Here is a 25,443-nt window from a genome sequence, read left to right as displayed (position 1 = left end):
CAAATCTACTGATATCATTGATTACACTTATTGGTAAGTTAGTAACTACCTTTAATTACCGGTATATTCAATGAATTGAATACTTATAATCTTTTTATCATTTACAGGATCACAATAATATTTTTGCTATATAGTATTTTATTTTCCATTTGATAAGCAATATCTTGTTTTTGCCTTAATAATGGGCAAATACACAGTCATATATAATAATTACTGGTTAATCATTTTACATGCATATTCCACTTTTAATGTAATCAAAAATGGGAGGTAAAAATTTTTATTGCTTACGTATGAGGGTGTTCCAAGATATCAAACACCTTTCCATCTTTGCATACCCTGAATTGTACTCATCTGATAGATGAAATCTTACTTCAGCAATTTGAAACAGTTCGTAATCATCTATATAGAGAGATATAATAATATACTCGAGCGAGTCGGAGATCAATAAGAATGGATATCAAATAACATGTCATTGTTTGAAGTGTCACAACATTTGATTGGTTGGTTGATTTTAAGTCAAACTGAAACACTCATTACCATATTTTGCAGTAGTCTGCAATTGTTAAATGGAAAGTCACTCTGTAGCAATAATAATGGGAATAATTTTTTATCTATGTGTACATACTATATTTTTTCAGAATTTTCCTCGTGGAATGACTTGTGCATTAGAATATGGAAATTTCTCTGAAGGTAAACTAATTATGCTTTATTTTGTTTTTTCCATCAATAAACAGTGATTATGTTTAACATTATACATGTATATCTAAAAGAAATTTAATTATTTTTTATTTTGATCAAAATTTTTTTTATTTGGTTGCTTTTTTAAAAAAAATAGTAAAACAGTTTTAACCAAGTCAGTCCTGTTTAAATGTTATCATCTGAACAATACAGATTGGAGACTAAATACAACAGATCTTCAAACTGATTCAAATTTAAATGAAATATATTCAACGCAACCCCAAACCATAAGCACAGTTGGCAAAGAAGTGTCTATGACAACAAAAGAAAACTCAGACTCAACACAAACTAAATCAATTGGCAGTACAAGTAAAAACATGGAATCAGTGGAAACGACGGATTCAGCACAATCCAAATCAGCAATCACAAAAGAAAGGAAAACATCAGTGACAACGCAAAATATAAAGGATTTAACACAGTCTAGCAAAACAATAGAAGGGTTAATAACGTTATCTTTGCAAACAATAGAAAACACGGAATCAGCACACACCAAAACGACTATTACAACGAGTGAAATACTTTCTGCAACAAAAGTAAACTCAAATTTCACACAAACCGAAACGTCAAGTACAGCAAAAGAGAAATTATTAGTGACGACAGTAAAAAACATGGTATCAGCGACAAACACAGACATAACAACAAAAAACAAAAGTTTAGAAATTGAAGCATCAAACATGACACGAAAAGAATTATCAGTGACAACAGTCGATAATTCAATATCAGCACAACCAATGGCAAGTACAGAAAGTGAAGAATTATCTATGACAACAGATAAAACCATGACCTCAATCCAAAGAGAACCATTGTTCACAACAGAAACCGAAATAAAAACCACAACAAGTGAAGAATTGCCAGCGACAACAGAGGAAAACATGGACATTACACATTCCAAAACACCACGCACAGAAAAACAAGAATTACTTGAGACAACAGAAGAGAAAACGGACTTAACAAAACCCAAGGAAATGGGGACACCAAGTGAAGAATTTTCAATGATAACGGACGAAAACATACAATCAACGCAAACTGAAACAATAGGATCAACACAAAACGAATTAGCAATGACGAAAGTAGATATCATGGGCTCAACACAAACAAAGATTACAGGTGGTAAAGAAGATGAGTTTTTCCGAACAACAGATGAAAACATGTTCTCAGTTCAACCAAAGACAATGACCACACCACATACAAAATCATTAATGACAACGAAAGAAAACACGGATTCAACTCAACACATTCCATCAAGCATTTTAAGAGAAGAATTGATCATGACAACAACAGAAATAACAAACTCATTTCAACCTAAATCAACTAGCACAGCTCACTCAATAAAACAAAAAACACTAAACACATCCAACGAAGAATTTCTATCAACAACATATAAAACCATGGATACTTTACAACAAAAAACTACAAGCAAGAGTAATGAGTTGGTATCAATAACAACAGGAGAAAACAATGGACCAGCACAATTGAACGAAATAAAAGAATTAACGATGACAGAAGAGAAAAGCACTGCATTGTCAACTTCATTCAACACTAAATCAGATATGATATCAACTCTGAGAAGCAGTACAGATAGTCACAATACAGATTCGTCATCACTCAATGTACCAGGCACAAATCCAAGTACTTTCTCTTCCTCTTCTCAAAGTATGTCAAGGAAAACAGAAGTGTTTCATTCGTTTGTAACATCAGTATTTGAATCAGGTACAACTGGACTAGAAGAATCAACTCCCTTGAACTCATATACAACATTGACAGAAAGAAATATAAACAAGCATTCAACAACCGTACTTCCTACTGTTGCGATGGTTACCAATCACAATAAAGAAAACGACGTCCTTTCTACTGAACAAACTACTGTTACGGCAATTAGCAATCTGAATAAAAAGAATGACGACATTTCTACTGAACAATCTACTCCTACTGTTATGACAGTTACCAATCTGAATAAAAACAACGACGTCATCTCTACTGAACAAACTACTTCTACTTTGAAGTCAGTTACCAATCTAAATCAAAACAATGACGTCATTTCTACTGGAAAAACTACACCTACTGTTACAATAGTTACCAGTTTCAATGACGACAACGAAGACATTTCTAATGAACAAAATACTCCTAATGTAACGGAACAGACTACACCTATCGTTACAACAGTTATCCATCATAGGGAAGACAACAACGTCTTTTCTACTACTAAACAATCTACTGTCACAACTAATACTTATCATACGGAAGAAAACGACATTAGGTCTGCTGAACAAACGTCTTATAATGTAATAACTTCTATTTTGCCAACAGTTACCAATCATCCTGAATACAACGACGCCATTTCTACAGAACAATCTACTCCTATTGATACGTCAGTTACCAATCATATTGAAAACAACACCGTCATTTCTACTGAACAAACTACTTCTACTGTAACGGCAGCTACCAATCTGGATGAAAACAACGACGTCATTTCGAACGTTATTTCTACTAAACAAACTACTTCTACTGTAACGGCACTTACCAATCTTGGTGAAAACAACGACGTCGTTTCTACAGAACAAACTACACCTACTATAACGGCAGGTACCAATCTTACTAGTGAAGACAACAACGTCATTTCTACTGAACAAACTTCTTTTACTTTAACGACAGATACCAATGTGGGTGAAAACAACGAAGTTATTTCTACTGAACAAACAACTCCTACTCTAACGCCAGTTACCAATCTGAATGAAAACACAAACATCATTCGAACTGAACAAACTACTCCTACTGTAATGGCAGTTACTAATCTGGGTGAAAACAACGACGCCATTTCAACTGGAAAAACTACACCCATTATTACAAAATATACAAATCTAAGTGAAGTCAACAACGTTAATGCTACTGTACAAACTACTCCTACTGTAACGGCAGTTACCAATCTGAATAAAAACAACGACGTCTTTTATTTTGAACAAACTTCTCCTACTGTTACGGCAGTTACAAATCTGAATGAGAACAACGACGTCATTTCTACTGAACAAACAACTTCCACTGTTACGGAAATTACAACTCTGAGTGAAAACAATGACGTCATTTCTACTGAACCAATAAGTTCTACTGTAACAACAGTTACTAAACACAGTGAAGACAACAACGTTACTTCTTTTGAACAAACTTCTTCTGTTGTAAAAGCATTTACCGAGCCTAGTTACCATCACCAGGATAACTTCTCGGAAAGTCTCAGTGACGATATGACAAATACAAACTCTCAAACATCAGTTCTGGACCACCAAACCACAACTAGAACAACGGCATCGCCTTTTCTGCGAGAATCTGAATTGATGTCATTCAGCATGTATGTAAAGGACCACACAGTCAACGTCTATGCCGGTGTCTTTTTACCAGGACACGTTATAAAACAAGAGAAAGGTTTTGGTTTCTACATGTGTGTTATGGAATGCTTGAAAACTGTAGATTGCCATTCTGTTAACTTTATGAAGAACCAAGGTATCTGCCAATTAAACTCAATATCATCTGGCAATCCAAGTTTAAAACTCCGAGAGGGATGTCTATATACGCGATCACAACAATGGCCAAAGGTATGTTTATAATGCTTTTGTCAAACGACGATATCTTGAAGTGTTATATCAATAATTGCAAAAAGGTTATGTATTTTTTTCTGCAATGGCTGCAGTCGTTTACTACGCTTATGAAACAGCTAAGATAGCATGCATTTTATTGGCTAATAATTCTGTAAAAAGTTCTCATCTATTATGTTTTGGTTCAATTTGTTTAAGAAATATGAATGTTTAATTCTGGTGTATCAAAGGTTGTTTGACAAATGAGAACAAAAATGCTATACAAAAGGAACATATATATTTTGCTAGAAGATTCTTTATTTAAACTTTGTTTATCCACAGTAGCACTCGATTGACTGTTCCTTTGTAATTCTTGTTTTAAATCGTAAAGATATGAAAATGCAATTCAAAGGTAATAAAGGTTTACACTATCGTATATATGGTGAAATTTTCGCACGGATCTAATTTTCACTTTTTATGCGATGACTTTCACATTGCAGGAAATACAATATGTAGAAATTATATCCGGTATTTTTTTTTTAAGTTCAAATCGCGAAAAATGACTGACGCAAGAAAAGTAAACGTATTCTCCATTTTTTTTAACACATGCAACCCCCCCCCGGATATATGGATTTCTTTCTATCGTTTCTGGTATTATTGATGCATATTTAAAGGGAAGATCTGAATCCAGTTCTAGGGGTTGGTGGGTTTTATTCGTTCTATAACAAATTAAATGTGTTTATAAAACAGAAAAGTCGACGTTTTTAGTTGACTTGTCATCTCTATTAAACAAATACTCTGATAACATTTATTTAGTTATGTCAATTCGATGATCCAAAGATAAGATCGGAAAATAAGTTCAAATCCATTAAATTAAAGAGCGTGAAATAGAGTTGCAATGTAAACACGGAGGGTGGTTTCTGGTTGGGAGAACGTCTACGTACGCATCCATCGATTAATACGGTAGCGACATTAATTCCTTAATTAATTACGCCATGTTGTTTCATTTTTTTCTCTTTGAAAGTTAATTAATTTCATTATATAATTAGTTTTCCATTATGGTCTGACGGAAATAATATGTCCTATAGCAAAGGAAAATTAAATATCGTACCCCTATTAAATAACAATCCTTCAAAACTGAATACATATGAGTAGCATGTGAACAGTATTTTGTTTGTTTTAATTATCAATTGTTTTGGGATTGCAGACTATATTAGGACACTGTCAAAATAAGACGTGTCGGTCTCAAGAACAGTGTATAGAACTTCACAATAGAGCTGTGTGTATCATTGGAAGTGAGTACTTGCTATAACGTGAAACCTGTCCGACACATATAAATTTATGACAAATTTTCAGCTCATTACAAATCTGCAGTTACATATTTTAATATAAGAAGTGAATTTAAAATACTACATGTGGTAATTTCAATAATTTCTGATGTTATACAGAATAATATATAACACCATAATTTCATTTCATATATTACCATAAATGTGTAACTTTAATTTTTAGATTGTAAAGTGCCTCCTCGCGTAGAAAATGCCGAGACAAATGACTATTTGCTTCATGTTGGATCAAGAATCAGATACGAGTGCATTCAAGGAAAGAGTTCGAACGTCACAGAATCAGCCATGACAGTCACGTGTCGTGGAAATGGCCAATGGACAGCGGTGAATTTTCGGTGTCTTTAACCAGACATAAATAACATGTTATTTATGTCTCTGCTTTAACAAATGTTTCAAGACACGATTCCAACATGAGAGTTTCATGTCTGATAATTACATGTACTGTCATTTGCTGAGGACAAAATTAAATAGTTGATTTTACATTTTTTACCAGAGACATAAATAATTTATGTCTCTGGTAAAAATGTAAAATCGACTCCGATTTTTACTCATCGTTTTCGTAATAAATAATGACAAATACGGTTAGTAGAACGTGTTACCTATAAATAGTATGCAACGTATGATTAGAGCGCCATGATATATCTTCCATTGAATACGCTTTGTATTTTTCATTTCACTAAAATGTATCCCAACAACGGAAATACCGCGGTACTTCTTGTTTTGAAAATCGATTTACTGTCAAATGTTTTTTGGATAATACTTCAAAACCAGTTTATTGTGAATATCAGTAAAGTAATACGTAATTTTGACGGATAATTATAAACATACTTTGGGCTTGCACTGAGTTCATTCATTGAAATTATATGCTATTCAACAATCTTTTAACATGGGGTATGCTATCCATGTTTATATTTCTAAACCATGTTATGGTTTTCTCTTGACGCTGTGCTGGAGTTGTTGGTAAATTTCATTATCTAAGTGTCAATTAAATTCCGAACATTACTCGATCGACTTTCATAAGGAAAATAAGATCGATTTCAATAAATGATGGGTTACCTTTAAAACCACTTCTCTTGATTTCATTTTCATTAGTACTAGTAATTGTGTTGTCTTTAAAAGTGGGCTTTCACTATTACATGTTTTATATAAAAAAGTATTTGCCAGAAAATGAATTTTCAACAAAACATAAAGTACAATTCCAGAAATTAAAAGGAAAACCCCGGTGAGATTGGAACATGCTCTCAGCTTCTAATTTCTGTTGTTGCAATCAAAGAAATACCTCCAATTCTCTTTATTCAGATAAACAAAAACGACAAAAATTACTTTCTTTGATGTAACATACTGTTAACAATGTGAATAATATAATAAATGACGTTACTTAAAAACTATAATTTGTTTAATGAATTTTGTTGATGGATTGTAATAAATCATTTATTATTACTTTTAGGGGTTCATGTATGACACACTTAAATAAACATCAAAAGGCACAAAGTTTCTATCAGGAAAGAAATTCATCCTAATGAAAAAATCCATTCACTCATTTGCTACCGCTGTTAAAAAAAAGAGAAGCTGTATCAACATTACAGACTCAATAATTAAATTCTTTTATTGAAGTTTTACAAGTCGAAGAATCCTACAGATGACATCTAAGCATTAGCTGATGGTATGGACGGAATACAGTCATTACACACATAAAAGTCAAATCTGTCACAGGATACCACAGAACCAAATAAAATATTGGGCTCCATGATAAATAGTGGCCTTACGAAGCTTTACCCAATCAAATCTAAGCTTCGACCATACCAGATCTTATCGTTAAATTGATGAACACACATTTGAGGAAAGGCCAATATAAATGCATTTTTGAAACATAAAAAAGTTGCAATTGTGTTCTGAAATCTTTGATAATTTTGTCTCTGACCAGCAGAGAAGGAGTGAACATGAATACTACTTTGAACTGCTTCTTGTAAACATATCTGAGCAGTTCTGTTTGTAAACATGAATTGTACAATGCACTCCTTCTGTTCATGAACACTAATTGTATGCTCAATACATTTTGTGAACATGAACACTACTCCATATTGATTGTGAATGTGAACACTACTCTGTTCTTTGTGAACATGAACCCTACTCTGCACTTCTTGTGAACATGAACCCTACTCTGCACTTCCTGTGAACATGAACACTACTCTGTATTGTATGTGAACTACTAGGTGGAACAACACAAGCTTTGACGTCGCACTGTGATGGATGGTTTACATTAAAATGCATCCTTGTTTCTGGCTAGTTCTTTGGCTCTCCTGTCCTCTCGCCATTTCTGCATTAGTCTGATCATGGCCTCACTCTTGTCTTGTTGATCTTTTGCTGAAAGTTTGTCGAACTCGCCTGGCTTAAGATGTTTGCCAAATATTTCTTTCTGAAACATCAAAAGAAGATTTATAGGTTTTATGACTAATAAGTAATACTGTAAAATCCTTATTTACAGTAGTTCTTTATTATCTGGGATAATTCCACGATCCCGTCATATTTTATCAATTCGCAAGAATATGAAATTGCGAAAACAGAATTTTTATCCTAATTTCTTTTAGTTCTAAAATTTCATAAAATAATTACAACATTTTAAAATCCGTGAGGGGTGCTTATTGCGGTATTACACACATATTTAAAATTCCTCGCATTTAATTAGAAATCTACAGTAATGCACTTAAATTTCTCAGTAAACAAACCCCTCTCCTCTCTTCTACTTCATATCGAATCGATAAAAATAGGAAATTCATATCAAAATTAAAGGATAGGAATTTTCCATAAAAAAATAACCGATGAAATGGCAAAACAAGATTTAAGACATTTACACCTGTATTTCTCAAATCAGGCAATAAGCTGGTTTTCAGTGCTCAATAGGATTTTTATTACATATCCTTCAGTCAATCTCACCTGAGCTTGTTTGATGTCTTTGACATTCTGTACCAGGTACCCCTCCGTAGCCTTGTCCAGTTCTTCCTTTTCTACAAACTGATCTTCTGCATGTGCAACTATTAAAACAGAAAAATGTAAATAGTACTGTGAGTGTTAGGAGCACTTCTGTTACTTTATTCCCCATTTGGATGGCTACCTACTTGAAAATATTTATCAATTTACTCTCCATAGCCATCCTTTAAACAATCCTATTTATGAAAAGAGCATTTAAAAAAAAAATCAAATTCAAGACAATTCAAGGGAAACTACTCTCCATAAAATTATGCCACCTACATGTAGCTTCCGTGATGGCATTAAATGAATAATGAGTATCAAACTTGTGTTGTACTCTTTCTTCATGTATGTTCATCTTGAAAAAATAAACTAAGCAAGAAAAGAACTGTACAGAATTAAAATGAGGAATTACTGTATTGGGCATGCTTTACACTAAACACACGAGCGTTTTCACAAAAATAATCATCCACTTACATTACATTTAAAATTCCCACTATATTCCACAATCTATACACACCTTTGTTTATTCCAAATAGCACTCTGTTAAGGAAGTCCGCCACAATTTTATTTTTTTGCTCCACGGGGGTCTGTACTGGGGTGGGGGTCCTGACCTTCTTTACGGCCACCACCGTCTGCGGGGGAGGTCTGACATGGCTGGAGACTCGAGATGGGGGTGGAGCCAGCAACTGTCGACTGCAAGATATTTTATGTAGATTACAGCATGTATTGTATTTAAGCATAAAACTACCGGTATTGTATGAGTACATTAATTGAGAATATAGGTAAAGATTCTGTAACAGGGATATGACATACCTAATGTATGATGACACACTTGGAGCAGGACTGTATGCAGGAGTTGGCTGCAAGAATTCAATGAAAAAAAATTAATATTCATTAGTATTCCTTCGCATCAATTTATGTAGATTTAATGAAAATCATAGCTTGGCTTACTGGTTTCTGGTTCTTCAAGGCAGCAACCTCCAGTCTTAGTCTCTCGATCTCATCTGATGCGTGTCTTTCAGCTTCTACTCTTCGCCTCCTTTCCTGAAAGTGACAAGATAAATTTGTCATGTAGTGACTAATAACTACCGGGGTACGTACATGTACCATAAGTCATATGTCCAAAACATATTTGACTAATGGCTAATTCTTTGGGTTTTTTTTTTTTACAATTCAGACAATTGGTTTATAATGTTTATAGGAGGACTTGGAAACTGTTGATGTAAACTGCAGGGAGGGAGTTTGAGCATACAAGAGCATTTCCCACGGACAAATTTGAAGATTTATTCCAATATAGCGAGAATAAATTTTTCAGAAGTGATGGTTTTATTTAAACATAATGTCGTATTACAGAGAAATGACCCCTGACCTCTTGTATCTGTTCCTCTAATTTAATTCTCTCCATCTCCACTCTCTGTCTGTCAAGGGCAGACAACTTCAGATACTCCTCTTCCTCATCTCTGCAAAATTAAGTTAATTGCGCTTGTTATAAAAGCTGTTTAAGGATGAAGGATATCTAAAAAAAAATTGTTTTCAATTTCTCCCAAACTTGTTATGCTCACCTACAAGTGAATGGCAAAATAAATCTAATACAAGGCATATACAAGTACAAGTACATGTATTGTTTATATCATATATTTGTATAACAAAATTATGTCTATTTTTAAATTCAGTGTAATATTAGATCAACAAAAAATTAATTGCAGCAATGTTTTCTAATGGAATTTCTGGGCATTTGATACCTAAGAGAATAAATGCATTATGGCATAATTCTGTTTTTCATTCAAATTGTATTTATCCATGTACAAATACATGTAGTATTTATATCATCATTAATAATTTGTGAGTCAAAACTAACAACTTTTCCAAGTTTATAGCTCATAAATTTAGATTTGATTAAAAATACTGTGGAATCATTAAAGTTCGTGGGGGCCAATTTTCATGGATTGCTGAAATTTTACAGGTTCGTGGGGAGGTAATTTCGTGTATTTTCTTATACCTACAAAAGGGAATATGACTTTCAAAGCCCTAATTTAATAATTCGGGGAGGATGTTAATTCGTGGATGAGAGGTAACCACGAATTCCACGAAAATTGAGCCACCACGAAATCTAATGATTCCACAGTACACAGTGCGAGGCGTACTTAGACTTCCCTGTAATCAATATCAGATAAAAATATGTTACAAAAACACAAAATCAGCACCAATCAAATTCATTTTTAAAGATAAATACATGTACATGTAATTACAAAAACATATACATGTAACATTAACTTTATAACAAAAACGTTTTGAAATTATTCATAAAATTTAAGATACTTTAGTAAATGTTTCAGAGATTTAAAAATTTGATTTTGCCTAATGTACCCTCCTTTTGCCCACAATTTTTAAATATTAAAGGTATTCACTCAAGTACATTCTATGTTGAAACAAAAGAATTAAAACGAACACAGGACAATAACTATAACATTTTATGAAATTCAAATAACTTCAAAATTTCTAAAATTGAAACTATCATACTCACTTGGTAAATTGAGGTAAATTGATACCATAAACTCTAAGTCTATTTCTAGATTGTATGAATTGCAAGAACAAGACTGAATTGAGAAATAACCAAATATATCTTGCCCCCTCTTTAAAAATATGTTTCACATTGCACTAGTGTCTACTTTTTTTGCAGTTAATTATTTTCAAGCACTTTGTGCAAGTCAGGTACACATAAATTCTTTGTAAAAATGAATTATGATAAATTTCATGCATCCCTTTATGACATCATACATTATTTAAAGGATTTCTAAAATGTTAAAACAGAATTTATCATCTATACAAAACAAAAATGCCAAATTAAAGGCATTTTCAAAAAGCATAGAAAAAAGCTGTTTCTTAAATGAAATTTGCAATGAATATTCCTGTTTTGTAGTTATATTATGATTTTAGTACAATTCTTGTAGTTAGACTCACCTCCTGTCCCTGGCTTCCTGTTCATGCCTCGCAGTTTCTGCATCCTTCTGTTGTTGAGCCAACCTTTATTTACAGAATATCTTTTATTGGTTCATAAATACATGTATATATATATATATATATATATATTGTATTTGGAACACAGAAAGAGATTATTTATTATTTAATCTAAACATAGCACATTTATTTCAACAATTAATTTAGTTGAATCCTAAGTATATGCCATTAACATCAATAACCAATACAGTTTTACACTTTATAGGGTAATTATCCCCACCTCTCCCTCTCGGCCTCTCTCTCCTCTCGGGCCTTCCGTCGGTCCTGCGGTTTGGTGAAGGGCGGGATCACATCATTGTACCAGTGTCTCCAGGGAGGGTGCTGAGCTGTTGATATGAAATCAAGACAGACCATATAAATACACCATGTACAATAAATGTCTCAAATTCTTATCGCTTAAAACCTAGGGTCAATCTCTGTTCTGTTAAGTAAGAAAAGCATGACTGCAAGACAATGTTGTATTTTCGTGGTAGTTTGCAACCAATCTGAGTCTTCTTCTAAGGTTGTTTACCTTGAGTTGGGTCAAGTACAGGAATGGCCGCTTTAGAATCTCTGGTGATCATGGAGAAAAGGTCCTTGTAATAATGCTGTTTTACCTGCAAATAATGAGTCCATGTTGGTTTACATTTCAGTATTATTGTATTTTTTTTCATAACTTACTTCTATGTGTAATGCTTATATTACTAGTACATGTACACAGTTATTTTTATTTAAATTAAACTTCAAAATTGCATTTGAAGTATATACAGTATGTTGGTTTTTTTTTAGCTAATAGCAACAAAAGATTGCAGGTATATCTAACTTAATACAAAGAAATGCATAAAGTCGGGTATGTGATGTGCAAACTCATAATCTATTTGTTAATACATGTATTAGATAAATCTATGGAGTGGCTCAGATTAATCACCTCATACTGGAACTGTGGAACAGTCAGTCTGCAGCTCTCAGTTTTCAGTATTTTCTCTAAAGATGCAGGCTGAAACAGCAACAGAAAAATAAAATCATAAAACAGTTCTCCTTTGTGACTCTTGTCCATTAATTTGCAGAATTAAACATGTACCGTAATTTGCATTTATTAAAAACCAAGCTCACAGATGTTGCCTCTTTGATTTTATCCTTGGTGAGAGCTAGTATAGTGACTAAGACTATGGCCAGCCATTCTGTAGTAAACCCAGGGGTATCAAGACCAATGATGTAGTTATCCCATACATAGAGTAGAGTGTTAGGGTTCAAGTAGGCTGAAAATAACACAATGTAGAATATTTTTTCCTTGTTATGTATGATTTTTCCAAGAAAGAAAAAAGTGCAATATTTTTTTTTTTTGGGGGGGGGGGGGGGTTATTTATTGAATTTTGTTTTATAATAAATGTATGATTTTTGGCTGAAAACTGTATTTGACTAATTTGTAAAGTGTAAACTCTTGCTATATCAAAAAAATTTTAATAGTAAGTTTAACCAGAGTATGTTATTTTCAACTCAACCAACTGTATAGTGTAAAACTATATAAGGAATTAGATAATAATGTATCCATTTTTTGCTATAATAAGCAAGAATGATGCCTGACTCACAAACAAAGAGGGATCGTAACATAGGACGACAGATTGCCATTAACCCTTCTCTCAAGACAGCCTGATTACCAGCCTCTGTGGCTACAATCTTCTCTGTAAACATAAATACAAATCAATTAGGGTACAATACTCCTTTGACAAGGGAAATAACACTTATTGGATAAATTACTATCATTGTCAGGTGTAAGATAATTCTGACGTTTGAAACATGATAAAATTGTATCACACATTCCACTTTCATTTACCGGTAAGAACTCAATAAAAAATCATCACCCAAAAGCAAACTTTTATTAAGCCAAGAGGCAAAATTAAACTGATTATCTCTGTGAAAATTAATAGAACTCTTTCCATTTCAATTCATTTACTAGTATTTGATTTCTCTGACCTTTTGAAGGACTGAATTTTTCCACAATGTTTTTCACAGACTCTGGATATTTAGCAGTGAGCATTGTGGCAACTTTATCAATGAAAGCTCTAACTTCTTCATTGTGTAACTGCAAAAAAAGAGTCAATGTATGAAATACATCACCCTATTTACTGCTGAATACAACAAGAATAAATTCTTGGACAAATTTTTTTTCTTACCTCTGATCCAGAATCTTCCACAAAACCAGGGCGCTGTTTCATAAATGTTTCAAACTCCTCAACCAAAAGGGCAACAACTCTTCCTGAAGGAGGTTCTTTCCTGTAGTAAATAAAAATATAAATCAAAATTGAGGAAAAAACATGGTTTTTTTTAGTTTACTGTTGATGAAATAAGTAACCATTATAGTTATCTTACTTAGGCATGCTTGAGCGTGCCACTTCTACAAATGGTACAACCAACAAATGGTCGACATCTCGTAGTCTGTTCTGGGTTTTCTGAGATGAGTGGTGATATGAGAGGACTGCCTTCATTCCATAGAAATTACCTGATAGTAAACGAAACTAATTAACAATTTTATTGCATGAACATTATCTGTTATAAAATCAGACAAAACGTATATGAGATTGAGTTTAATTATCATCAGAAAATGTCTGTCCATCCAATTAGCTTGATTATGAGCTTTGAAAGTAAAAATAAATACAATTGAACCAGTATTTCTAGTTTACTTTTAATACATTTAAGGGTATCCATATGGTATTATACACATGATTATAATTTAAAACAAGTTTGTTAAGAACATTAAGGATGGGTACTTTTGTATCAGTTGTATACATTCTTGAACTGAACTGAAATTCATTTTACAATGATTAAGTTCTACAACTTAAATTAGTATCTCTCGTTGGATGGGATGGTAGCGCAAGGGGGGTCATTGATGTGGGAGGATTCTGAGACCCATGTGTCCAATGTGGTGACCATCACAACCTTTGTTCTCTGCCAATCAAATCAATGGGTCACAGAGCAGTGAGAAGCAAAAGCCTTGTCCACTGTGCTACTTATTGGACACCCTATTTGTTTACATCCTTACCTACAGATCCTTTGAGGTCAGCAAAGGTTGGCTCCGAGTTCAGGAGCTGGTCACATTTCTGAGATATCTCGTAATCATACTGAGATATGGCAGCTCTTGGGTTGGTGTTTAACAAATCAATGTACTTTTTCCTCACTGAAAAAAAAAGAATGTAAAAGAGTATTTTTGAATGTGTCATCAAAATTTCATGCTTCATGATTATAAGGATAAGCCATGCAAGCATTGAATATATTTTATAACAAGTAGAATTTACAGGCATACTAGTAAATTTCAGATTAAATTGCTATTACCTGTATGTACACTGGTATTATATTTGATTTGAAAATTTATATTCATTCAATTTAAAATACAACACTGAGAAATGTGCATACAAAAAATGGAAAAGCAGAAAATTGAGTTTCTCTTTCTATGTCCTTTCTCTCTCCTTTCTCCCATTTCCAGAGAGATGATAACTCTTTTCTCTCTCTCTCCTCTCTCCTCTCTCCTCTCTCTCTCTCTCTCTCTCTCTCTCTCTCTCTCTCTCTCTCTCTCTCTCTCTCTCTCTAAGTGTACCTACTTTGAGAAACTCTACAAGTATTACAACAGTAAACACAACCAATTTAATATTGCTGACTATGGATACTCACAGTAATAACAATTCATGCCAGGAGGCTGTGATATGTTGGCATTAACACAAAGCAAAGCAGACATAAGGGCATATCATAGAATTGTTGAATGTTATGGTAAATACATAACAGAGTAAAGCAAAATGCATATATTAATTACATTGTGGCTGCATCATACACAAATAGCAATTGTGATTTTAACATATAATCTTAATCACCATACAACATTTTATCCCTTTCTTTGTGCTTCTTTGTCCATCAATTCATCTTAATGAATTTTATACATATTTCAGTCATTTCCCTCTTAATTATTTTGATGACTTAAATTATCATGAATATATCTGAAAATGTCAATCTAATGTACAAAAAGTTTAGTGATTTGTATTCTTGTAACTATAAGAATTAATTAAACTGTACAATAAAGAATTCATTTCTCATTTAGGAAAGCTGATATGTAAATATGCTAAAATCAGCTAGCTTTCATCCCAGTGAGATTTGCTTCTTAATCACAGACCTTTTAAATACATGTAGTAAAAACTTGTAATCATGCAAATTCACATGTTAAAGATATGCATTTTTAAAAAAAAATATCTTTGACTTGGATACCTTTTTAAAACTTGTTGTTCAGCATATTTGTGAAAAAGTTAAAATTGATAAACAATAAAAACTTATCAAACAATCACTTATGAAACCAATAATTTTCCTACCTTTCGTATCACTGAGATAAAGTCGCCATGCAACCTGCCGTAGTTGAGTGGGGAGTGGCTGATTTAAACAGACTTGTAGTTTCTCCTTCATATCCGGCCACTTTTTCAGCAAACTAAGTGTCCCTTCTTCGGCACTCTCTATGATTAGATCAGATTTTGTGTCCATCGGAGATTCCTCTAGTAACTGTCGGGACACTTCCTCATTCAAACTCTGATCCATAACCACTGACACCTTCTTCATCATGTTATTGTATGAGGTCCCTGTGAAGGGGGGGGGGGGGGTATACAAGATTTTAAATTAAAAATAAAATTCATAAATTACTCAAGGTACATTATATGTGTACAACATATAGAATAAAAGCTCGTATTTAAACAGGAAATGTCAGCAACCAAAATACTTTATTTATTAACTGCATTAAATTTCAATTCTTCTTTTATCAAAGGTATTCTAATCTTTATGAAATTGTTTTAAGATGTAATGGATATGCAACTAATTACAAGCTTTACCTCCTTCCAGTGCTTTGGTTGCCCTCTGCATGAATAGCTCTTTCTCTGCCTCAGACAGATCACTGAAGTATTGGACATGGCTCTCTGTGAGCTGCTGCTGTATGGCATCATGTAACTCTCTCACAAAGACATTCCAGTCCTATCGTATCAAAATATAAACATTTTAACACAGTCCCATATTCCTATATTAGTGACAATGATTAAAACTAAAACTTTTTAAACCACATAGATTTGTAGATATATTTACAAGATTCATGAGACATATGCTGTGTAAATTAAGTATTTGCACTGTATTAATTTTAATTTAGGAACCTACAAACTGTATTGAATATGCTTTTAAAAGTGCAATACTAAAATATCAAAACAAAACGTTCAATTTAAAATGGTACAGCTAACATCACAAACTTTGATAATATATTTGTTTTAAAAATATAAGAAAATAATGTCATGTTCTGAATTCCTGCCGCAATACCAAGACACCTGTTGATCGAATGCGCAGTCACCATCTCAATCGAATTTAACATTCAAATATCCATATTTTTGGAAGTATTGTTTTTTAAAATAACTTTAACTACTAGTAATTCATGAAAATAAAAAACTTTTCCCTACCTTTGAATCGGTGATGCCCTGTTTGCAGTTTAAAAGCCATTTGGGATATCCCTGTGGACCACCAGTAGCCATTTGTAAACAATGTTTGGTGCGAGGGTCTCATTTGTTAGAAGTGATTTGATTGGCTATTAGCTTCTGTTTGATGAATCAGCAACCGCTTTACTTGGGGGTTTGGTATTGTGAGGAAAAGCCACGACAGCGATCAGCAGAAGAAAATGATACCTGTCAAATTAATACCGTGGATTTTCCTCATTAGCATTGGTAATTTTTTCACAATATTGCATGGTGATTTCTGTCATTGATGTACACAATTCTCTCTAACAGCTGTCTAATGGCAAAGCAGAGACATTTATAAGTAAATAGTTCTCTCTAAATCACATGCACATCAGCTTATAGCCTGCATATAGGCCAATACATTGATAAAGTAAGGCCTAGATGTCGCAATCTACTAGATGTTAAGTGTTTGTTAGTACGTTGCACTCAATTAAAATGCCACCATGCACATGATGCACATGATGTGGCATCTGCTGTTCTCAGTTAAAATTGATTGAGATTCTAAGAATTGTGACTTGTTAATATACACTGTACTTAGAATATACATGTAAATTTTGTAGGTCCTGGTTTGATTTTAGTTGCAGCTGCAGATGATCCTGTTGATGAGAAAGAACCTGAAAAATTTGCAAAAGTAAAACCTAAAGGTGAATTGTTTTTCTTAATTTAAATACTTTCAACAGTGCTCACTTACAATCAGACATATTTATAAATGATTTATTATTGTGCGTTTTACTTTAAAAGTATAATGGAATTTTACAATTGGAAAACAGTTGTAGTATTTCCACTATTCATGCTGTTACAATCAACATGTATGATGATAATGAACTCTTTTTTGAAGGCTTGAGTCTGAAGGATGTTCGATTTGTTGTCATCAGTCAGCCAAACTCTTATCACAAAAAGAGGTCCTTAGAATTCAAAAAACATTTTGAAGATCAAATAATGCACCTACCTAAGGTATGTTTATGGATGCAATTAACATATAATTTTTTAAAGGATTTCAAAATAACCACATTTTGAGCTCTTTAATGCAAGGAATTTTTTTCTGAGTTGGACTTTGTTATTATATGTACTTCTTAAAATGCCTATGAAAGAAAAAGTTGTTGTCATTTTGTTTTAGCATTTACCGTATTATTTTTACATGTATGTTCATGTAACTGTTTTCAATTAGGATGAGAAACCTAAACTGTACTTCACACATGAACATTGGGATCTCGTAGGAGCATTCACAGTTCTACCTCTTCTACCAGTGTAAGTACAACTCTGCTGGATAATACCAGTACATGTACTATGTATATTAATTTCCTTGATTTTGAACACCAACATGCAGAAGTGATATAATTAAACAGCTTTAACATATTACCGGTATTAAATTACTACTTTGGTAAGTACTTTTTAAATCTAAACAACATCCTTCGAACAGCATTAATTTTTATTACCATTTCCAGAGAGAGAGAGAGTAAAAAAAAATACAATGATAGAATATGTTTATATTTTTTTACATAGGTTTGCTAAAGACTTTCAAGATTCTTCTTGGGTTTTTATATGTGAAGAGGAGACAAGACTGGATCTATCCAAACTGATGGAAGTTCTGGTCAAACATGAACCAAACAAGGTTTAAATTTATATCACCTGAATTAGTTTAAACAATATTTATTGATTTATTGATTTTAACACTGAACATTGATTGTACAAGTAGAAAAGTCGATAAGGAAACAAACCATGGAACTTCTGTGTAAAACCCTCTCTTATGTGACACTGTGATTTGAATCATTACTGCTAGTGATTACCAAGATACATGTATAAGCTGATTATGAACATTGGATTTTGATTGCTAAATTTTAGGAGTACTTTCTGGGTAAGGCTCTACGTGATCGGGAAGCAACCATCATTCATCATTTTGCCCATGCTAATAACCCCCATTCCTTTGCTTTCCCGGACTTTGGTGCTGGAATTGCCCTGAGCAGAGCTTTGTTTATGAGGTAAAAGAACAAACAAATCAACACCAATAGTGATTATAGTTATACTCAAAGCCAGACCAACTGTGGGTCTTTGGTGATGAGCTGTGCTTTATTTTCTGAAAATACTAGCAATTGATATATAGGATTGCTGTTGGGGAAGAGTTTGTTTATACATGTGTTTATACCTATGTTTTTATTTTGAATAACTGTTAACTTAGAAATCTGTTTTAAAATTGAATGAATTTTACGTAGACTATTTGAAGATATTCTAACTTTGAAATTCTTGAGTGATTTTGTTGGAAGCAAAATTTGCATACATATTTCCCTTAAAAAAAGATAGATGCATGTATTGTTTATCTATTTACATATTCATCTGAAGGGAGAAATTACCGGTACCGGTAATTTATTCTTTCTTAATGACCTCTTATACATTCATACAAAATTAAGACACAATTGTTTACTAAATTATGATTTACACAGAAGAAATATTGTTGATTCTCCAAATTGCATATGTGGAAAGAAAGAAGATGTATATCATTTTTTATTTGTTTGCAAACTATTTTCTAATGCAAGGAATACCTTATTTAATGAACTATTCCAAATACAAAATTTAGGTATAATAGATTCGCATACTTTACTATGGGGTAATGACAACCTAGATTATAAAACTAATGTTAGAATTTTCACAGCTGTGCAGAACTTTATAATCAATTCTCGCAGATTTACATAAGTATACTATTTTGTTCTTTACCATTTTTTTTCGATATATGTGTATATACCTGTACCATGTTTTATGACAATTGCAAATTACTTGTAATTGGGTGAGAACCTAGTAAGTTGCAAGAACTTGTGTTCGAACCCTTTGTATATCATATATACAATAAAATATGTTCAAACCAATGACCTCTTAATCTGCATTTGACAGTGTTGGACAAAGATGGCCAGATGATTCTGTTAGATCAGACTTTACCATAGATCCCAAACATGAGGTAAGACAGACTCTTATAATTTCCATATAAGCTCACCTGGCTATTTACCAGTCTAAATCATGGCTATAATGATATCTTTGAAAACACCTAACATGCTGTCTTTTAAGCAAGTCTTAGCGAAAATTATAGTGTTCCAATCAGCAGATTAGAACTTTAAAAAAATCTTTTGTACCTGACACCATTCGGAAATGGAATTCTCTCAAATTAGAAGTTAGGGAAGCAACGTCTCTCAACATATTCAAGAAAAACATTACTGAAAGTATTCCTCAACCTCCAAAATATTTTTCATTTGGTAAACGCACTATTAATATTTTACATACCAAGTTGAGACACAACTGTATTTTGAATTATGATCTGTATAGAAGAAACATTATTGAATCACCCAATTGTATTTGTGGTCAAAAGGAGGATGTTTATCACTTTTTCTTTGTATGCAAGAATTATGTAAATGCAAGAAACAATCTTTTTGAATTACTTTTTAATAGGCTTGATGAAACAATTTTAATTAACTCACATTTGCTTCTTTGGGGTAGTGACAATTTGTCTTACAATACAAACTGCTTTATTTTTCCAGCAGTTCAAAAGTTCATTAATGAGTCTGGAAGATTTAATAATTAAATTCCTTTTTGCTTTTGCTTTCTATACTGTACATTAACGTTATCTACTATATATTTGCAATTACTTTGTAAATGTATGTCCATGAATTTAATTATTATAAAGTCAATAACTATAAGTAACATGTAATATTACATGTACTATGACAATTGAATATATTGTATGTATTATCATTAGGAGAGGAACTTGTAAGTTGTAAGAACTTGTTTCCGATCCTTTTGTGTTACTTACACAATAAAATATGTTCAAATCAAATCAGTCTTGCCCACCTCTTTTATAATGTGTTTTCCAAAAATTTCAGTCTTTTATTTGTTTCATTGCAAAATTCAAATTTGTTATGAAACAATTTTTTCCATGTATTTTGTTCATATGATCAAGATTAATTCTCATATCTCTTTAAAATGTGATCAGGCTAATTAATATTTCTTTGACAGCTAGCTATGGTGATAAAGAATGGAGGAAAAGGAGTGGATCTTACAGAAGTACCAGAGTTATGTACCTTTGACCACAATGAGAAGTGTGCATCCTGGTACCCTATGAAATTCCCAGACTGTGTTAGTACATATAAATTGTTAAAACAATAATCCTTTTGTTCAGAATTTTGATTTAGGAGGGGTAATGTATGGTATACATTTGACTTTGATTATGAATATTATTGTTACTACATGTATTTTAGGGTCCTGAGATTTCTGAAGACAATCTTGCTGTAGGAGTTAAAACCTGTGAGAAATTTCATGAAGAAAGAGGTAAAGCAAATTTGATTTCATGCAGTTGGTAAATTATAACTGCTTGTGCTATATGGTAGTTGATATAAAGGGGAAAATATTATTTTAGGGTGTAAATGTGTGGACAGAAAAATACTTAATGTCCACTCAGCAGTTTCAAATCTGATACTTGGAAAACTTTTGTATTTACATGAACATGTATATGTAAGGCTGTCTTTTAATTATAAAAGATTATAAAGCTAGCATAGTTGGACGTAAATAACAGAAAATCGTTTGTATGACCAATATTATCATTAGCAACATCCTTAAGAGTTTCATATGTGTTGGTTTTCATTGTTGAAGCATATATTTACCTCCCATTTTGGATTTTCAGTGATTTTCTTGAATACTTGTTTCAGTGTCCATTGTGAAAGAAACATGGGGGAAGGACACAAAGAACATTGAGTATTTCAGTGAGAAGGAGGACCCCTCAATCCCCACCATCAGCCTGGGCATTCCTAATACAGAGAGAGGTTAGATTCTCAAAACAGCTGAGTAATATTCTCCATGTATCATAGAATAATGGTATATATGTTTGTAGGACATAGTTCTTTATGCACATCCATCAGTTCATGCATTTGATGTACATTTATGAAACTGTAGATGTGAGATAAATGGAATTTCTTCAACCTTTTCAGGACATTGCGGAAAGACCATGGCCATGCTAAGGAGATGGCTGAAGGAAAAGAAATTTGAGAAAGTCTCCTGGTTCCTGATTGCAGATGATGACACCATTATCAAGTACACACAATTTAAGTGATGCTTCAGAGAATATGAAATATTTTCAAGCTGTGGTAACCATGCAGTTTGAAAGATGTGTGATATGGTCTTGAAAAGCTTTAAATGTTAAAGATTTTAAAAAAGAGTTAACGAAAATTTTCAAAGTCAAAAGACATATCACAGTATGCACTATCAAAGACATTTTCAGTTTTGTGAGCGGATGTCATTTCAGCTTGAAGCGGCTTCGGAAGTTGCTGGCCTGCTATGACCCCAAAGAACCAGTTCACCTGGGTGAGGTGTATGGTTACTCTGTGGCCAAGAAGAATTGGGGGTACACCTACATCACAGGTGGAGGAGGGTAAGTATATAGGGACTCATTTTATTATTCATCAAGTCCAAAAATCCTGTGATGTGGAGCAACAGTTTCTCATTTCATTTCACTGAACAAGCTAATTCTGATTTCAATGAATTAAAGATAATTACCAACTTCTTGATATAATATTGTATTCAATTAATAAAAACTTTATGTGCTATTGTACAAGACTCTCAACCCATCAAAATGAAATCCTGACCTTTGTTTTATCTATCAAACATGTATTTAAAAATCAAACTTCTTATCAGTGGTCGTTGAAAAATATATCTTGCATCAAAATTTAGTAATACTGGTACTAACTAATACTAATACAAAGTTTAAATCTCTTTGATAAAGTGATCTGCTGTGTTACTCAGGTATCAAGCTTACTTAGAATTTGATACTTTTTTCATCAGAATGGTGTTCAGCAGAGAAGCCATTAACCAGCTGGTGACAAATGGGGAGGCCGACTGCCATGCAGACGATTCTCCGGACGACATGACTCTGGGGATGCGCTACAAACGACTAGACATCAGTTTGGTTCATAGTCCTTATTTTCACCAGGTACATGTATTTCAAATGAACTTATTGTCAGGTGTTCCTTACATAAAATTTACTTAATGCCTCAGAAGATTGAACAATGCAATATTACAATGTTGTCCTGGTTTTCTGTCAGATTTTCTATCTATCTTCAAAAACTTACGAATAACTCATACAATTTCATTAATCTCTGATTTTTAGGCTCGGCCCATGGATTACAGTGCTGATTTCTTAGCTGCTAGAACTCCTTTATCATTCCACAAACACTGGATGTGTGACCCCAGGGCTGTGTATGCTGACCTGATGAAGGAGCCAGAAGACACTGACACACAGACAGACAAGGACAATTCCTCAACAGAGAGGACCGCCGAGGAGCATGAGGAACTATAGGGTATTATATACAGTTGAATTAAAATTGTACGAAGAGCAGCAGGAACTAAAGTGGTAGTTGATTGAATAGAAAATGTGTGAGAAATATTTGGAAAAAGTGGTAGTCACTTGAAAATGAATGAGGAACATCATGATAAAGTGGTAGATAATTGAATAGAAAATGTTTAATCAGTGTTGCATGAAATTAGTTTTGTCTTGGGAATCAAACACAATGCACTTAAATTGTTGCTTTCTTTTTAATCATGTGAAGAAAATTTCCTATCATAAAAAGTGATTTATGTTTTTAAAAAATTATGATGCTCATGTCTCAGAAATGATTGACACACAGTACTCTAAATTATGTATTAATTTGTTTGTTTACACATGTATATTTTTACTTTGAAAGAATTCCAAAGACAATCATGTGAAAGGGTAGTTACTGATCTTTTTAAAAAATTTCAGAAATAGAAATGTGTCATGTTAATCGTACAGAATCTCCGTTTTATCTGAATCTTCGTTTATGATATTTTATTGTTGTGTGAATTCTTCTGTTTTGAATAGAGAAGGATCATATCTTATTGTTAGATTTTAATTTTTTTTTAAGTTTTTGTTATATATTTTTTGTTGCCAAATCAAACTGCCAAAGCACAAGTCAAATATCATACCCATTCTGATTTCCACTGATTTTTTTTTTTTATATGAATATTCTTTGCGAGATTTTAGTGTGATTATCAATTTTCATTGAGACATTATTTTGTAGTCAATTCTACAACTTTAGTATTTATCATGAATTGTATAATGATGTGATTATCATGAATTTATAATGATATACATTTTCTGCACTATGCAATTTTGCCATGAGAGCACCATTTGTGTGGTTGGATGTAACATTCCACAGTAAATGAAGCTGCGATATCTTAGCCCAAACCCAACTTTTATGCAAAAATAAATTAAAAGAGAGATCGTAAAAAAAATTGGAGCCAGTGATGTAAAAACAAAATATTTATGCATCTATAGAAATTCATTTCTGGCTTAATGTACATCTATATAATTCAATCCATGAAAACATCTTTTTACATTAATGAATTTAAACTATGCAATTTTACATTGTGTGTATACCGGTACCTGTATGTACATGCCGAGGTTGGTTTCATTTTTGTTATGATGAAAAAGAAGTTATGATTACCTGAATATGTAAGTGGGTTATATGACAATTGCCTTGAAATTATCATCAGGTGGAGAGTGTGTTTTGAATGTTTTGTGTTATTAAATTCTACATGTACTTTTATTAATCAAATGAATCCTGTATCTAACTGGGAATTGTTGGGGGGGGGGGGAGGGTCTGCTGGAAATAGTTGGCTAAAAATTTTCATTCATCTTTGTTTCTTGTTCTGATAACAGTATTATTATTTCTTATAAATTACCGGTAATATCTGTATATACATTCAAATAATCGTGTACACCAAGCATTACATTATAAATGTATCAAAATTTATATAGACTGGTACATGCATATCTGTTGCTTTAAACCTTTTTTGTTTCTTGTTTAAATACTGATATCATGCATAACCATATAAAAAAAAAATTTAAAACGCTGGGCACAAATTAATCAATGTACTACATTGTATATATACATTGTACCTGTATGTGCCTGCTCACTGTTTTCCGAAATTCATATCTACATGTAAGAGAAAGGACAAAACTGTGCTTAATGACATGCAAGCAATGATAATCTGACTGAGTGTTTACATTTTAACCCACTGTTTCTTTAAACATTCAAATGATTCAATTTACTGAACGTCTTTGGTCTATGTCTGTTCACTTCACCCATCAACACTGAATAGTTTAGTCCCAATATTGTATGGTCTGTAACTGTAACTGTCTCGATTTTTATACCATTTGTTTGTAAGCAGCTGCAAACTCAAATCCTGATTGGTTGGAATAGAAGTAGAATTGATATAGATGTTAAATTATTGGAATAAAAACTTATTTTCTTCTTA

General features: G+C 32.7%; 3 protein-coding genes across 4 annotated transcripts; 2 read left to right on the top strand and 1 right to left on the bottom strand.

The window, feature by feature from the left end:
- Positions 1-593: 593 nt before the first annotated feature.
- On the top strand, positions 594-7,412 carry LOC128188522 (serine-rich adhesin for platelets-like). The gene is made up of 5 exons (XM_052859623.1): positions 594-690; positions 892-2,678; positions 2,742-4,322; positions 5,509-5,596; positions 5,814-7,412. Exons 1-5 carry the CDS (start codon positions 594-596, stop codon positions 5,990-5,992), a joined length of 3,732 nt encoding a protein of 1,243 aa, XP_052715583.1. The 3' UTR covers positions 5,993-7,412.
- Positions 7,235-17,230, bottom strand: LOC128188523 (uncharacterized). The gene is made up of 19 exons (XM_052859624.1): positions 17,083-17,230; positions 16,474-16,612; positions 15,967-16,227; positions 14,655-14,789; positions 13,985-14,114; positions 13,789-13,888; positions 13,589-13,697; positions 13,204-13,296; positions 12,728-12,873; positions 12,543-12,611; positions 12,147-12,231; positions 11,856-11,961; positions 11,579-11,641; positions 9,987-10,077; positions 9,569-9,661; positions 9,431-9,477; positions 9,135-9,310; positions 8,582-8,679; positions 7,235-8,063 (listed from the first exon to the last, which is right to left on the bottom strand). The coding sequence occupies exons 1-19, from the start codon at positions 17,152-17,154 to the stop codon at positions 7,908-7,910; spliced, it is 2,169 nt and encodes a 722-aa protein (XP_052715584.1). The 5' UTR covers positions 17,155-17,230; the 3' UTR covers positions 7,235-7,907.
- Positions 17,212-25,443, top strand: LOC128188525 (beta-1,3-glucosyltransferase-like). Of its 2 annotated transcripts, none has more exons than XM_052859626.1 (14): positions 17,212-17,343; positions 17,715-17,780; positions 17,975-18,090; positions 18,305-18,384; positions 18,640-18,748; positions 18,979-19,115; positions 20,020-20,083; positions 21,133-21,252; positions 21,375-21,444; positions 21,822-21,935; positions 22,101-22,203; positions 22,415-22,540; positions 22,951-23,098; positions 23,276-25,443. In XM_052859626.1, exons 1-14 carry the CDS (start codon positions 17,298-17,300, stop codon positions 23,462-23,464), a joined length of 1,488 nt encoding a protein of 495 aa, XP_052715586.1. In that variant the 5' UTR covers positions 17,212-17,297; the 3' UTR covers positions 23,465-25,443. The 2 variants fall into 2 exon arrangements, with proteins under 2 accessions (XP_052715586.1, XP_052715585.1); XM_052859625.1 differs by having other exon boundaries at positions 17,242-17,343; positions 17,697-17,780.

This window comes from Crassostrea angulata, chromosome 6 (assembly GCF_025612915.1).
Source record: "Crassostrea angulata isolate pt1a10 chromosome 6, ASM2561291v2, whole genome shotgun sequence".
Lineage (NCBI taxonomy): Eukaryota > Metazoa > Mollusca > Bivalvia > Ostreida > Ostreidae > Magallana > Magallana angulata.
This window is presented reverse-complemented; position numbering and strand designations above follow the sequence as displayed.